Below are 13,577 nucleotides of genomic sequence, written 5' to 3' on the forward strand. Positions count from 1 at the left end.
TTTTATTTCTGTACCAGCAGTTTGAATTTCCCCTTTTCTTTGTTAATTGTCTCAACACATTTTTATACTAAATTAATATAAACACATCTTAACAATTTAACAGTTTTGCAGTTTTTCTTTCTTCCCCTCTTATAATCTTATGCCCCCACTTTCTGTCCTTCAGTGAGAGAACTGAGCTCTAATTTCTCCTGTCAGGACTTTAAATCTGGGCTGGATGGTGTCAGGTTCTCATATGCATGTGGAGGTGCTCATTGATGAGCCTGGAACAATATTTAGTTTTAATTATGTTCATTGTGGAGAAAGCTGCTTCATGGGCAGGATGTTTTAAGATGGTCAGTTTATTTTTCTGTGACTTCAGTTCAGACTTGATGGATATGTTTGATGAAAAACTTTGTGTTTTGTTTCAGTGGCGTTTCACTTTCGCACTTTGAACGCCACGGTCTCTGAACGTATGAGACACTGGTTTTGTCCCAGTGGGAAGACTGAACAGGATGAATTTGTCCATTCCGGGTTGCATATTTAAAAATACAGTGAGGACAAAACTTAGTTTGATTTTACTTTAAGTTATTTACATTAATAAGTTGTCAGGACTCAGTGTGTCGGGTTCATCCGAGCCTGATCAGCTGCGACGGGCACAGCCCGCACCGCAGCTCTCTGGTCGCGCTGCAGCAGTTACTTTCCGATGCTTTTTCGAAAGCCCGAACAGTCCAGTCCAGCAGACACGACAGCCCACGCATCTACATCTACCATCCTTCAGCAGTAACGACGGAGCCCGCCGCCCGAGCGGCAGCCTCAGCCGACCTCCCCTGCCGCGGGGACGCGTCAGGGTAAATGATCACGCCGCGCTCGCTCGCTCTGGGCGCAGACCCAATTAATCGATCTCTGATCCTGGCAGATCTAAACCTACTCTGTGCAAAATGAAGGATTTTCTCTGTAAAGACACACCATTTCTCTTACTATTACACGTACAGCTAGCTGAGTGTCTTCTTCTCCTCATTTGGTCGGGAGTTGCTATGCAGCCCCGCGGCCCTCGCGGCCCACACGTACAAAACTGAAATTTTTTTGGCGGCCCACTAGATGGCGCTCGCGGCCCAAGTGTGGGCCGCGGCCCTATGGTTAAGAATCACTGCCCTAGATCTCAAGTGCCCTAAAATCCGTCCCTTCTTTTTTAGGGGGTAGTGAAGAAAAGAAGGGCGAGTATTGGGATTGGGCCTTGGACTAATCACATCGTATCATTTCTTCCCCCCCCAACAGGAAGTTCCACAAGAAGCTGGGTCAGCAGGCGTGGCTGGTGGCGGCAATCACGGTAACAGAGTTCCTCATAGTGGTCAAGTACGACCCAAACACCCTCATGCTGCCCATCCCCTTCTTCGTCACGCAGTGCTGGTTGTTAGGAATCCTGCTCATATTCATCTGGACGCTGTGGAGATTTTTTATCCGGTAAGATAACGCTCGCAGCGCTGCGGGACGCACAAACCTCAACTATCATGTGCTGTTGTTTTAGTTTGAGTCTAGTCTTTGGGTCCAGCTATCATTTTAGTTTTTATTACCGTATTGGTCCGAATATAAGACGGTGTTTTTTGCATTGAAATAAGACTGAAAAAGTGGGGGTCGTCTTACATTCGGGGTCTAGACGTTATACCCATTCACAACGCTAGATGGCGCCAGATATCTTTAAAGCGAATGCTGAACTAAACTCCCCAGGCCAAAGTTAACCCCTGTCACGAAGAAGAAAAATAAAAAATAGTATAAGAAAGAAAAGAGAAGAAAATAAGAGAAGAGATAACAGAAAATGGAGAAACGAGAAAAGTTTAAAGACTAAACCAGAGGAAACTACTGAAAACATGGAGATTAAGGATCTTTGTTAGAACATTTCGTCTCGTTTTGGTCAACGAAAATGAAGACACATTTTAGTAGTTTTTATTTTGTAATCTACATTTTAGTCTGTTTTTTATTTGTCTACGATATTGCATTATACATTTAATTATCGTTATCGTCACATGACCAGCATTTTCGTTGCGTCTCATCTCGTTTTCCTCAGGTGATAAAGGTTCGTTGACGACGATATTTAGTCAGAATTTTTGTTGACGAAAGCAACTTTACTATCATGAAACTATTATGAGACGTAGGGCTGGGCGATATGGACCAAAAGTCATATCTCAATATTTTCTAGCTGAATGGCGATACTCGATATATATGGATATTTTTTTTGTGCCATAATTGGGGTTTCCCCAAAGCATTATAGCATAGCATCTCTTTTAGCTTCATTTTTTCTGAGTCAGTTTTAATACAAAGCCTCGTGCCAAATGTCACACAGGTTCCTTTATTAACAGAGGTCTGCACAATATCAAAATGTATAAAACAAATGAAATAAAAATAAAATGCCTGCATATATAGAATAAAAATGCTTCTTGAATAAAATAAAACAATTATCCCTTTCCTGCATAACAATTACATTAAAATACACTGTGTAATTAATACAATGTAGACAGTAACAGGCAGACTTTTCCACTGAGGTTGACAGTTGTGCAAATAACAAAACATTTGTGCAAATCTCAAAGAAAACATTCAAGTCAATTTGTCACAAAATAAGCTATATCAAAATCATAAAAAAAAATATATATATATATATTTTTTTTTTAAATCGATATAAACGATATTGTCTCGTACCATATCGCGTTTGAAAATATATCGATATATATTAAAATCTCGATATATCGCCCAGCCCTAATGAGACGTCTCCGTCACTCATGAACATGTTGTAGAAAAATCATCCATCGTGAAAAATGGTTGCTGGGATTAATCCGCATGTACAAGGCACAGAAAAATTGTGTTTTGAGTAATTTCTGGCGGAGTTCACGGGTTCTCACTTCTCATGCCGCTTGAGACCGAACGTTTAAGCCTAAACGATCGTCGTGGGTTTCTCCTCCTAACAATGTCCATTCTCCCGCAGTGACATCACACTCCGCTACAAAGAGACCCGTCGGCGCAGACAGGAAGCGCCGGGCGAGTGGGACCGCCCTCTGACGGCCGGCCCGCCCACGCCCGCCCCGTCCGGCCGGAGCAAACTCAACGGCAGCTCCGACGTTCTGCGGCAGAGGAAGTCCTGAGAGGAGGAGGAGGAGGAAGAGGAGGAGGAGGAGGAAGAGGAGGAGGAAGAGGAGACGGATGGATGGACGGGAAACGAAAACAAAGAGAACCATCACACATACAAACACACAAACACACACACACACACACTCACAGCCGCGGCGGTCGTCGTGCCAACACATGAACCCAGTTCCGCCGAGGCCCAAGTGGAAAAGGCACTTTTACATTTTGCCGAATCATGTAGTAATTTTCGTACTACAGGAACTTACCTCATCCTGTTTTTGTGCCCGTGTGTGGACTCGTGGACTCACAGGGAAACCGACCTCTCGGGGGGCGAGACACGGCTGGAACTAAAGGAAGGGGTGGGCAAGTGGAAATAGAGACGTAGAGGACCCACTTCTCCTTCCCTCAGCCGGACTCCGGCGGCCGAGACGCGTCCAGCCGTGTAAATACGCTCGTCGTTCGTCCAGACGTCTTAAATATTCACCCGGGACTCGGAGCCGCCGGGGACGGGTCTCCAGCTCCCCATCGTCCTCCGCTATGCAAGCCTCGGTGTGAACTCGGGGTCCGTTTGGGCCGTGGACTTCACGGCCATCCGTTTTTTGTTTTGAAATGACAAAATAAAAATAGAGAAATAATCCAAAATAATCCGTTTCCCATCTTTTGTTTTGATAATGATTGGAATTAAAACAGCGAGTGGAAAACTCTTTTCTCTATTTCCTATTTGTTTCCAATGTGGGGGGCAGTATGTTAGAGTTCAGTTCATGTTATTGATTGGATGCTGCAGCTGAACGGACTGTCACAACATCACTGCAGTTTCATGACGGAGTGAAGACAGATTACAGATTAAACTCATGTTTCACTCCCAGGTTTCATATTTGATTTATTTTCTGTTTCAACATTAAAAAAATCTAAAACTGTTAATTTTCTATCTGATCAACAAAAGAACCAGAAACAACTTTCTTCATTTATTACTGCGCATGTGCAATCCCCCCATTTGTCCAATCCTTGTTTTCAGTATCCTTGGAAACAAATTGAAAATCGAAATTGGGAATTAAAACAGTGAGTGGAAAACTCTTTTCTCTATTTCCTAACACATCAATGAAATCGGATAATGGATAATGATCTGTTTTCCGTTTTTTATTATCAAAACAAAAGATGGGAAACGAATCCGTGTATCATTCGTTCTTTCCATTTTCAATTGGCAATCAAAAATCAAAACATGAAAAAATGGTTATTTTGTTATTTGTTTTTTATTATAACACAAAAAAACGTATTTCAATTTTAGGCACAAATCAAAAATACGAAATAGAAAAACGGGCCACAGGACTGAATTTGATTTTAATATTTAATTGGTCGGGTTTTAAAAAATAATCCTTAATCTGTTGTTCCAGCGCCACCATGGTAGCCATGGTTACCCGAACTGCCGCGTACCATGGATGTAGAACCGCCGGGTCATGTAAACTCGACCAATTAAATATTAAAATCTAATTCAGTCCTGTGGCCCGTTTTTCTATTTCGTATTTTTGATCTGTGCCTAAAATTTTTGTGTTATAATAAAAAACAAATAACAAAATAACCAGTCACTTTTTCATGTCTTGATTTTTGATTGCCAATTGAACATGGAAAGAACGAATGATACACGGATTGAAACGGATTTATATTGGATTATTTCTCTATTTTATTTTGTCATTTCAAAACAAAAAACGGATGGCCGCGAAGTCCACGGACCTTGTTTAAGCTGATTATGTAAGCTGGAGTAGCGTCGTGGTAGTTTAGAGCCGGCGTGATCCCAGGTGCTTCTCGTCTCCCGCCTGCGCTCCCGCCCGATCCCCGTCTCCGACGCTCCGGAGAACATTCAGTTTGTACAAAGAAAATATGAAGAAAAGCCAACCATGTTCGGGTTATTTAACCGGTGATATTATGCTTGATAGACGGGATGTAGCTGAGGTGTTTTTGTAGATATATATCTATTTCTTATTTCAGGGTGATGATAAACAATAGTTGGTGTCGTGCCGGAGTTCCTTCTCGTGAAACGAGGCACCGAGACACCGGAGCTCTAGAGAAAATCCTCGACAATCACACTGACGGGAAGTTCTTATCCCGGAGACGTGCTGGATCACAACCGTAGACGCTGCTCCGGACCGCCGCAGCGGCGTTCAGGAAGTTTTACGTTGCATGTTAGGGGAATAAAAAGAGAATCATGGTCATTTTAAAAGGATGCAGCAATACCAGCTCTGACCACACGAGGGCAGCGCATCGCTAAACAGTTTTTTTAATAAAAGAGGCTGTGAAAAGTCGGAGATGTTTGGCGACGGCGACCTCAGAAACCACCTGGAGTAACTTTCAGACTGTTTCAGAAACCCTGTGATGGACTGACGCGCCTCGCGTCCCCGGCCACGACCGGGGTCCAACATTTAAACACATTCAAATCGTAATCGGGGTGAAATGTACTGATCACAACTGTAAATCACGAAGCGTATCGGAGCATTAAACGACGCTCCGACTGGGTGTGTTGGACCGTCCATGTTCAGTCAACACAGCAGAGCCGTCTGCCCCCGAGTGGCCAGGAGCGGTACTACTACATTTGGAAACAGACACATTTCCAGCATTTAGCCAAAGCCGTAACCCCGACCCAAATTACCCACAAATAAGCTGCTGTTCAACCTGGTTTTGGTTCATTTTAAGCAAAGCAGGTCAAAGCAGGTCGTCAGATCAGACCAGTTACGGAGAGACTGGTCCGTGGACTTCACGGCCATCCGTTTTTTGTTTTGAAATGACAAAATAAAAATAGAGAAATAATCCAAAATAATCTGTTCCCCATCTTTTGTTTTGATAATAAAAAACGGAAAACGGATCGTTATCCGTTATCCGATTTCATTGATGTGTTTGAAAATCGAAATTGGGAATTAAAACAGCGAGTGGAAAACTCTTTTCTCTATTTCCTATTCGTTTCCAGTATGTTAGAGTTCAGTACATGTTATTGATTGGACGCTGCAGCTGAACGGACTGTCACGACATCACTGCAGTTTCATGACGGAGTGAAGACAGATTACAGATTAAACTCATGTTTCACTCCCAGGTTTCATATTTGATTTATTTTCTGTTTCAACATTAAAAAAATCTAAAACTGTTCATTTTCAATCTGATGAACAAAAGAACCAGAAACAACTTTCTTCATTTATTACTGCGCATGTGCAATCCCCCCATTTGTCCAATCCTACGAATAGGAAATAGAGAAAAGAGTTTTCTACTCGCTGTTTTAATTCCCAATTTTGATTTTCAAACACATCAATGAAATCGGATAACGGATAACGGATAACGATCCGTTTTCCGGTTTTTATTATCAAAACAAAAGGGAAACAGATTATTTTGGATTATTTCTCTAATTTTATTTTGTCATTTCAAAACAAAAAACGGATGGCCGTGAAGTACACGGACCGAGACGTCTCTTCACGGTCAGATCATTGATTGGCAACTTTTTATTACGATATAAATATATTTTTTTTGTCTTTGTCCCCAATGTGTGATCAGAATAAGATTTTATGCGATTGAATCAATGAACTTTTCAAGGTAAAACTAAAGACATAGAACGTGTTAAGAGTATAATAAGCAGAAAATTCAATGATGTGAAGGTTCAGTTTTATGTTCATTAAAGAAAACTGAAACCAGCTCGATCCGGTCGGCAACTGTTACCAAAAACGTTTAGATGTTTTCAGGGATGAGTTGTGCGTTTCTGGTGCTGGTTTTTACCTCGGTGCCGCTGTCTTACGTAGTCGACGCCGCAGCTGCAGCTGTGAGGTGAATATCGCTCCAGATGTTCCTGTCGTGGACCAGCCTGAAGTTTTAATGACACTACAGTCGTTTTCTGCTGAATGTAATCCCCAGATTCGTCTTTTTTTTTTACAAGGATTATCGTCGTGCTCTTATCAGATTATTACATCCTCGACGACGGTGATTTCCGTTCGTATTAAAAGCATAATAATGTTGAGTTGATATGATACGCTGCGTTTATCCAGACCTTTCTAATTCCTCTCGGACGCTGTTTGGGGATTCGCCGTGCACCTGGGTTCAGGCCGTGGACTGATTTATGTGCTTAAAGCTTAAACCAATAAAAATTATGAATTTGCACATCAGCTCTGAAATCAGAAAAAGCAGAATTTAAAACTGGATAATGTAAGGAAACTAGAATTTGAGAGATATTGTGGGTAGTTCCACCTGCAGCCGCTAGGGGGCGGCGCATGTTCGGTTGTTTCAGTCACGTCTCCTCAGCGTCGATTGACAACATGCTGTAAATGCCATTTTAATCTTGGTTTGTGTAAATGTGAACGTGTTATGGATCATAGAGATAAATATGCTGCTGCTTCAGTTTTCTATTGTTTTTCAATAAAATTCAACAAAAACCTGACGTTTCCAGAGTCTGCGTGATCTTCTTGCAGCACTTTGTTTCATTCACTGCAGTTACGTTTGACCTCCAAGCAGTTCAATATTCATATTTTCTTATTGCAGTGTTTACTGTATGGATGCAAAGATTTTGTTCACAGGATTTTGTTTTTTCTCATTACCATGGCAACAAATGTTCCACTGATGAGAAAAGGTCTGGATGAGTCCAGCCGTCAGACGACCTCAATTTATGAAGAACAGCAAACACTTCCTTAATCTAATTGTTTCTTTTTGGTTTTTAAAAGAAAATGTAATTTAAAGCTGTTTCGTCTGCACTTTTTCAGGTCAACTGTGCAAGTAACATTCTGCTTTTTAGAGGAGATTGAGGCAGGATTTATGAAAAAAATTTGTATACGTTTTAAGTTTTCTAGTAATAATGTCAGATGAAGCGTTCCAAACCCAAAAGAATGAGCCCTCTAGTGTATTTCTCCGTTGCCTTGAACAGGCTGTGTGCAGCAAAATGTGCTGCAATTCGGTCCCGAATTTCCCGCGCTGTCCTGTGGATGTGACGTCACATGACGCTGCATGCACGTTCTCCCCGTTCTCCCGTGCCGGCTTCACTGTTGGCTGCAGTACCCCCAACGGCCGTCGTGGTGAAGGGTGGCGCTAGAGTCATTTCTTAAAAGGAACTTTAAGAAACTTACAAGAGTCAACTTTAAAAGTGGGTGATTCTTAAATCTTTCAGAATGTAAACATGTAATAGACCAGATAAACGACTCCTTCCTCTTCACGGTGGATATACAGGACGGTCTCAGAAAATTAGAATATTGTGATAAAGTTCTTTATTTTCTGTAATGCAATTTAAAAAACAAAACAAAAATGTCATACATTCTGGATTCATTACAAATCAACTGAAATATTGCAAGCCTTTTATTTTGATATTGCTGATTATGGTTTACAGTTTAAGATTAAGATTCCCAGAATATTCAAATTTTTTTAGATAGGACATTTGAGTTTTCTTAAGCTGTAAGCCATTTAATATTGCTGATCATGGCTTACACCATCACAAAAAAGTTGAATATTCTGGGAATCTTAATCTTAAACCATGATCAGCAATATTAAAATAATAAAATACTTGCAATATTTCAGTTGATTTGTAATGAATCCAGAATGTATGACATTTTTGCATTACAGAAAATGAGTTTATCACAATATTCTAATTTTCTGAGACAGTCCTGTAATTACACACAGAACTAAGCGAGTGCTTCCAGGAAACTTTTGGGAAATGGATTTGTGACGGCGAAAGGTAAATTTTCAGTCTTGCGTCAGAACGACGACCAGCCGCTCCACAAAATCAGAATCTGACAAGTGAACTTCCACTTCTCATTTATTGCATAGTGTAACCCATCCCTTAAATCACGTTATTTAAACTGATCATAAACTCTCATAGGTCCAGTAAACTGTTATAAGCCTCAGGATCCGGCTGTGGTACAGGAGATATAAATATCTTGTTAGTGCACTCATCTGTACCTGCAAAACTCTTCATACAACTTGAAGCAGCTGGAGTGAATATAAAAAGAAGAAATCCTCAAAAAGCACTTTGTAGTTATACCACTTCTGGCCACATGGGGGCGTAATGAGACTGGCTGGTTGAGTCAGACAGACGGACTGTGATCTGCTGCCCCCGTGTGGTCAGAGGCGGTACTGCAACAGCGGCTTTAAACATTCACACAGATACAAAAGGAAGTGCATTTGAGGAAGTAATTTGTTAAAAAGGTGAGAAAGAAAACACGTTATACTTGTGTAAGAATAATCCCTTCATCAAAACAGGACTGAAGAAAAAATAAAGCATCTAGAAGATATTTCAAACTTGAGAAATTGCAAATGCAACAACTTTGGTTTAGGATTAAAAAGATCAGCTGAGTGAGCTGGACGTTTGGTGACAGGAATATTAAAAAAAGGCATCACGTGAACGTACGGCAGTGGGTTAGACGTAACAATGAGGACCAAATGTGCAAAATAGTGTTTTCAGTCTCATCGGATAAATTTGGCTGCATGTTTTCCAAGGAGAGTCATCGAGTTTCTATTAAATCTTATCTGATACGTTAAGCAAACAATTTCAAAAATATATATAAAACCTGATATTTAAAAATACAAAAATCTTACTCATAACCGATTAATTTTTTCAGTAACTTCATACTCGCCACAACCTGAAAGCTGCCTCTTTTTTACACTGCAAAAACTCAAAATCTTACCAGGAATATTTGTCTTATTTCTAGTTAAAATGTCTCATTTTTAGTCAAAATATTCTCATTACACTTAAAACAAGAGTCATCACCAAAAAGATAACTTGTTATTTGACAATATTCACCTGTTTCAAGTAAATTTTCACTTGAAATAAGTAGAAAAAATCTGCCAGTGGAACAAGATTTACAGGACTGTTTCAGAAAATTTGAATATTGTGATAAAGTTCTTTATTTTCTGTAATGCAATTTAAAAAAAGAAAAAAAAAAAAAAAAAGTCATACATTCTGGATTCATTACAAATCAACTGAAATATTGCAAGTCTTTTATTATTTTAATATTGCTGATTGTGGTTTACAGTTTAAGATTAAGATTCCCAGAAAATTCTAATTTTTTGAGATAGGTTATTGAGTTTTCTTAAGCTGTAAACCATGATCAGCAATATTAAAATAATAAAAGGCTTGCAATATTTCAGTTGATTTGTAATGAATCCAGAATGTATGACATTTTTGCATTACAGAAAATAAAGGACTTTTTCACAATATTCTAATTTTCTGAGACAGTCCTGTATCTTCTCATTACAAGCAAAAAAATCTTGTTCCACTGGCAGATTTTTCTACTTATTTTAAGGGAAATTGTTGTTTTTTCCAGTGATGAGTCTTGTTTTTTTTTTTATGTGGTTTTACTGCTATTTCAACATTTAGAGTCATCACCACAAAAATAACTTATTTGACAATTTCCACCTGTTTCAAGTAAATTTTCACTTGAAATAGGTAGATAAATCTGCCAGTGGGACAAGATTTATCTTCTTATTACAAGCAAATCTTCCACTGGCAGATTTTTCTACTTATTTCAAGTGAAAATCTACTTGAAACAGGTGAAAATTGTTGTTTTTTCCAGTGATGACTCTTGTTTTAAGTGTAATGAGATTTTTAGACTAAAAATTAGACATTTTAACTCGAAATAAAACAAATATTCTTGTTAAGATTGTGATTTTTTGCGGTGTGGAGTGATAAAACCCCCCCGGGCTGGTGCCGCTAGGACCGGACCAGCTTGAATCCCTGCCCCGTGTCCAGCACCGCCGGCGGGAACCAGTTGAGCTTGACTCTGCGCAGACATCGCAGGCACACGCCGCAGATCCACAGCAAGTTCAGGCTGCCGCACCACAGCGCCAGCTGCACCACGGGGTAGGTGACCCGCGGGAAGAACAGGCTCCAGTGGCTGGTGACGTCACTTCCTGTGGGCAGGTGCAGCGTGTAGTCGCTCCAGTGGCGCGAGACGCCGTAGGCGGCGGACACGGCCCGGCCCCGCCGGCACCACTGCACGCCGCTGCTGGGGTTGCAGTTGTACTCCACCCACTGGGCGGTGAAGTCCCCGAGCTGCGGCGGCTCCTGCTGCTCCACGTCGGCCCCCCGGGCCAGCTCGGCCCCCTGCACCGCCACGTACGGGCCCTCCACCCGCCGCACCTCCTTCACCCACGGCAGCGAGTCCTCGCAGTCCAGCACCAGGATGAGGCGCGAGCAGGAGCCGCCGTTCTTCTCCCGCCACCAGTCCAGGATCTGAGGCAGTCGCAGCGCGTCTCCGCCTGACGGGGGAAACACCAGCAACACGGTCACAACACGGTCACAACACGGTCACAACACGGTCACGACGACACGCAAGGAAAACCTGCAGAGCTGCTGGATTTACAGATTCCTGCAATAACTGGTCAGGAAATGTCATCTGATCTTCCACCTCGTCACAATGATAGAAATAATAATAATAATGATGATAATAATAATAGTAATAATTATAATAATAATAATAATAATAATGATAATAATGATGATAATAGTAATAATACTAATAATGATAATAGCAGTAATAATAATAAAACAATAGTAGTAATAATAATGATAATAGTAATAATGATGATAATAGTAGTAATAATAATAATAATAATAGTAATAATAGCAGTTATAATAATTATACTAATAAAAATAATGATAATACTAATAATAATAGTAATTATACTAATAAAGATGATGATAATAGTAATAATGATGATAATAGTAATAATACTAATAATGATAATAGCAGTAATAATAATAAAACAATAGTAGTAATAATAATGATAATAGTAATAATGATAATAATAATAATAATAATGATAATAATAATAATGATGATAATAGTAATAATAATAGCAGTAATGATAATAAAATAATAGTAATAATAATGATGATAATAGTAGTAATAATAATGATAATAATACTAATAATAGTAATGAAAATAGCAGTAATAATACTAAAATAGCAGTAGTAATAATAATGATGATAATAGTAATAATAGCAGTTATAATAATGATACTAATAAAAATAATAATAATAATAATAATACTAATATTAATAACACTATTAATGATAGTAATAATAATAATACAAATAATAATGGAAATAATAATATTAGTAGTAATAATAATAATGATAATAGTAATAATAAAAATAATAGTAATAATACTAATAACAGTAATAGTACTAATAATGATAATACTAATAATAATACTACTAATGATAATAGTGATAATATTTGTAATAAAAATAATAGTAATACAAATAATAGTAAAAAAACAGTAAAAAAAATTAATACTAATAATGATAATTGTAATAAAAACACTAATAATGGTAAAAAAAATAGTAAAAGTGTAGTGGCCACTCACGAGCAGGACACTGTTTAGTTTCAGTAGGTTAGAATTCACAAGAATCTAGCCGTTATTAATGATGAGGATGAGTTTTCAGTTAGTGTTCTGTTACCGTTGGTTACGGGGTAGTTGTAACGACAGACTGGAATAAACAACAAGTTTTTTCTTCGTCCACAAAAAGCGTTTCTCTGCTCTTTTGTTCCCAAACACATACAATAGCAATAATAATAAAGTTTACAGGCTCACTAACAGCAGATTGCTGCCCATCCCAACTTTTCATCACTGTACTAATGCCACTAATGCCGTCGGCGTCCCGTCGTCTCACCTGCCAGCGCCCAGTCCCCGCAGCGCCGCGTGTGTCCGCTGTAGAAGACGACGTAGGTGTCGTGGCGAGGCCCGTCGGCCGTGCGGAGCTCCAGGAAGGCCTTGATCCGGGCCTGCAGGGCCTCCGCCGTCACGCCGCTCGTGGAGTAGTCGCAGCCGTGGTTCTCGATCATGTGATGAGCGAAGAAGCGCTGCACGCTGCTCAGCATGCCGGTGGAGCGCTTGTTGAGCTCGTGCACCTGCCCGGGGGGAAGCAGCGTGGGCTGGCCGTCGGGGCTGCAGGACGGAGAGACGGACAGATGAAGCAGCTTCACTTCACGTTTGGTTCAACTGCAGCATTTTACCTCCTAAAGAAATGATGTTCCCACATAGGGACGATATTTTACCGTTCACGATAAACCGTCAAAAAAATTCCCCACGGTAAGAATTTGTATCTCATGGTAAGAACGATAAATTCCCGTTGATGACGTTTTTGTGTAAAACTGATTTATGGATGGATGGAAGGAAGGAAGGAAGGAAGGAAAAAAGGAAGGAAGGAAGGAAGGAAGGAAGGAAGGAAGGAAGGAGGAAGGAAGGAAGAAAAAAGGAAGAAAGGAGGAAGGATGGAGGAAGGAAGGAAGGAAGGAAGGAAGGAAGGAAGGAAGGAAGGAAGGAAGGAAGGAAGGAAAAAAGGAAGGAAAGAAGGAAGGAAGGAAGGAGGAAGGAAGGAGGAAGGAAGGAAGAAAAAAGGAAGAAAGGAGGAAGGATGGAGGAAGGAAGGAAGAAAAAAGGAAGGAGGAAGGAAGAAAAAAGGAAGGAAGGGAGGAAGGAAGGAAGGAAGAAAAAAAGGAGGAAGGAAGGAAGGAAGGGAGGAAGGA

General features: G+C 40.1%; 1 protein-coding gene and 1 long non-coding RNA gene across 2 annotated transcripts in view; one reads left to right on the forward strand and one right to left on the reverse strand.

Annotated features, from left to right (window-relative positions):
• The first annotated feature begins 929 nt into the window (after positions 1-929).
• Positions 930-7,498, forward strand: LOC133443699 (uncharacterized). Its single transcript, XR_009782682.1, has 2 exons — positions 930-1,440; positions 2,954-7,498. It is a non-coding gene; the product is annotated as an uncharacterized LOC133443699 (long non-coding RNA).
• A 2,514-nt stretch (positions 7,499-10,012) lies between these two features.
• LOC133444572 (transmembrane protein 168-like) overlaps positions 10,013-13,577 on the reverse strand; it is a 15,223-nt gene continuing 11,658 nt past the window's right edge. The window contains exons 4-5 of the mRNA XM_061722415.1: positions 12,722-12,996; positions 10,013-11,301 (exon numbers count right to left, since the gene is read on the reverse strand). Coding sequence (XP_061578399.1) covers positions 10,754-11,301; positions 12,722-12,996 — 823 coding nt within the window. The 3' untranslated portion in view covers positions 10,013-10,753. The remainder of the gene's footprint in view (positions 11,302-12,721; positions 12,997-13,577) is intronic.

The sequence above is a fragment of the Cololabis saira genome, chromosome 5, assembly GCF_033807715.1.
Source record: "Cololabis saira isolate AMF1-May2022 chromosome 5, fColSai1.1, whole genome shotgun sequence".
Taxonomy (NCBI): Eukaryota; Metazoa; Chordata; class Actinopteri; order Beloniformes; family Belonidae; genus Cololabis; species Cololabis saira.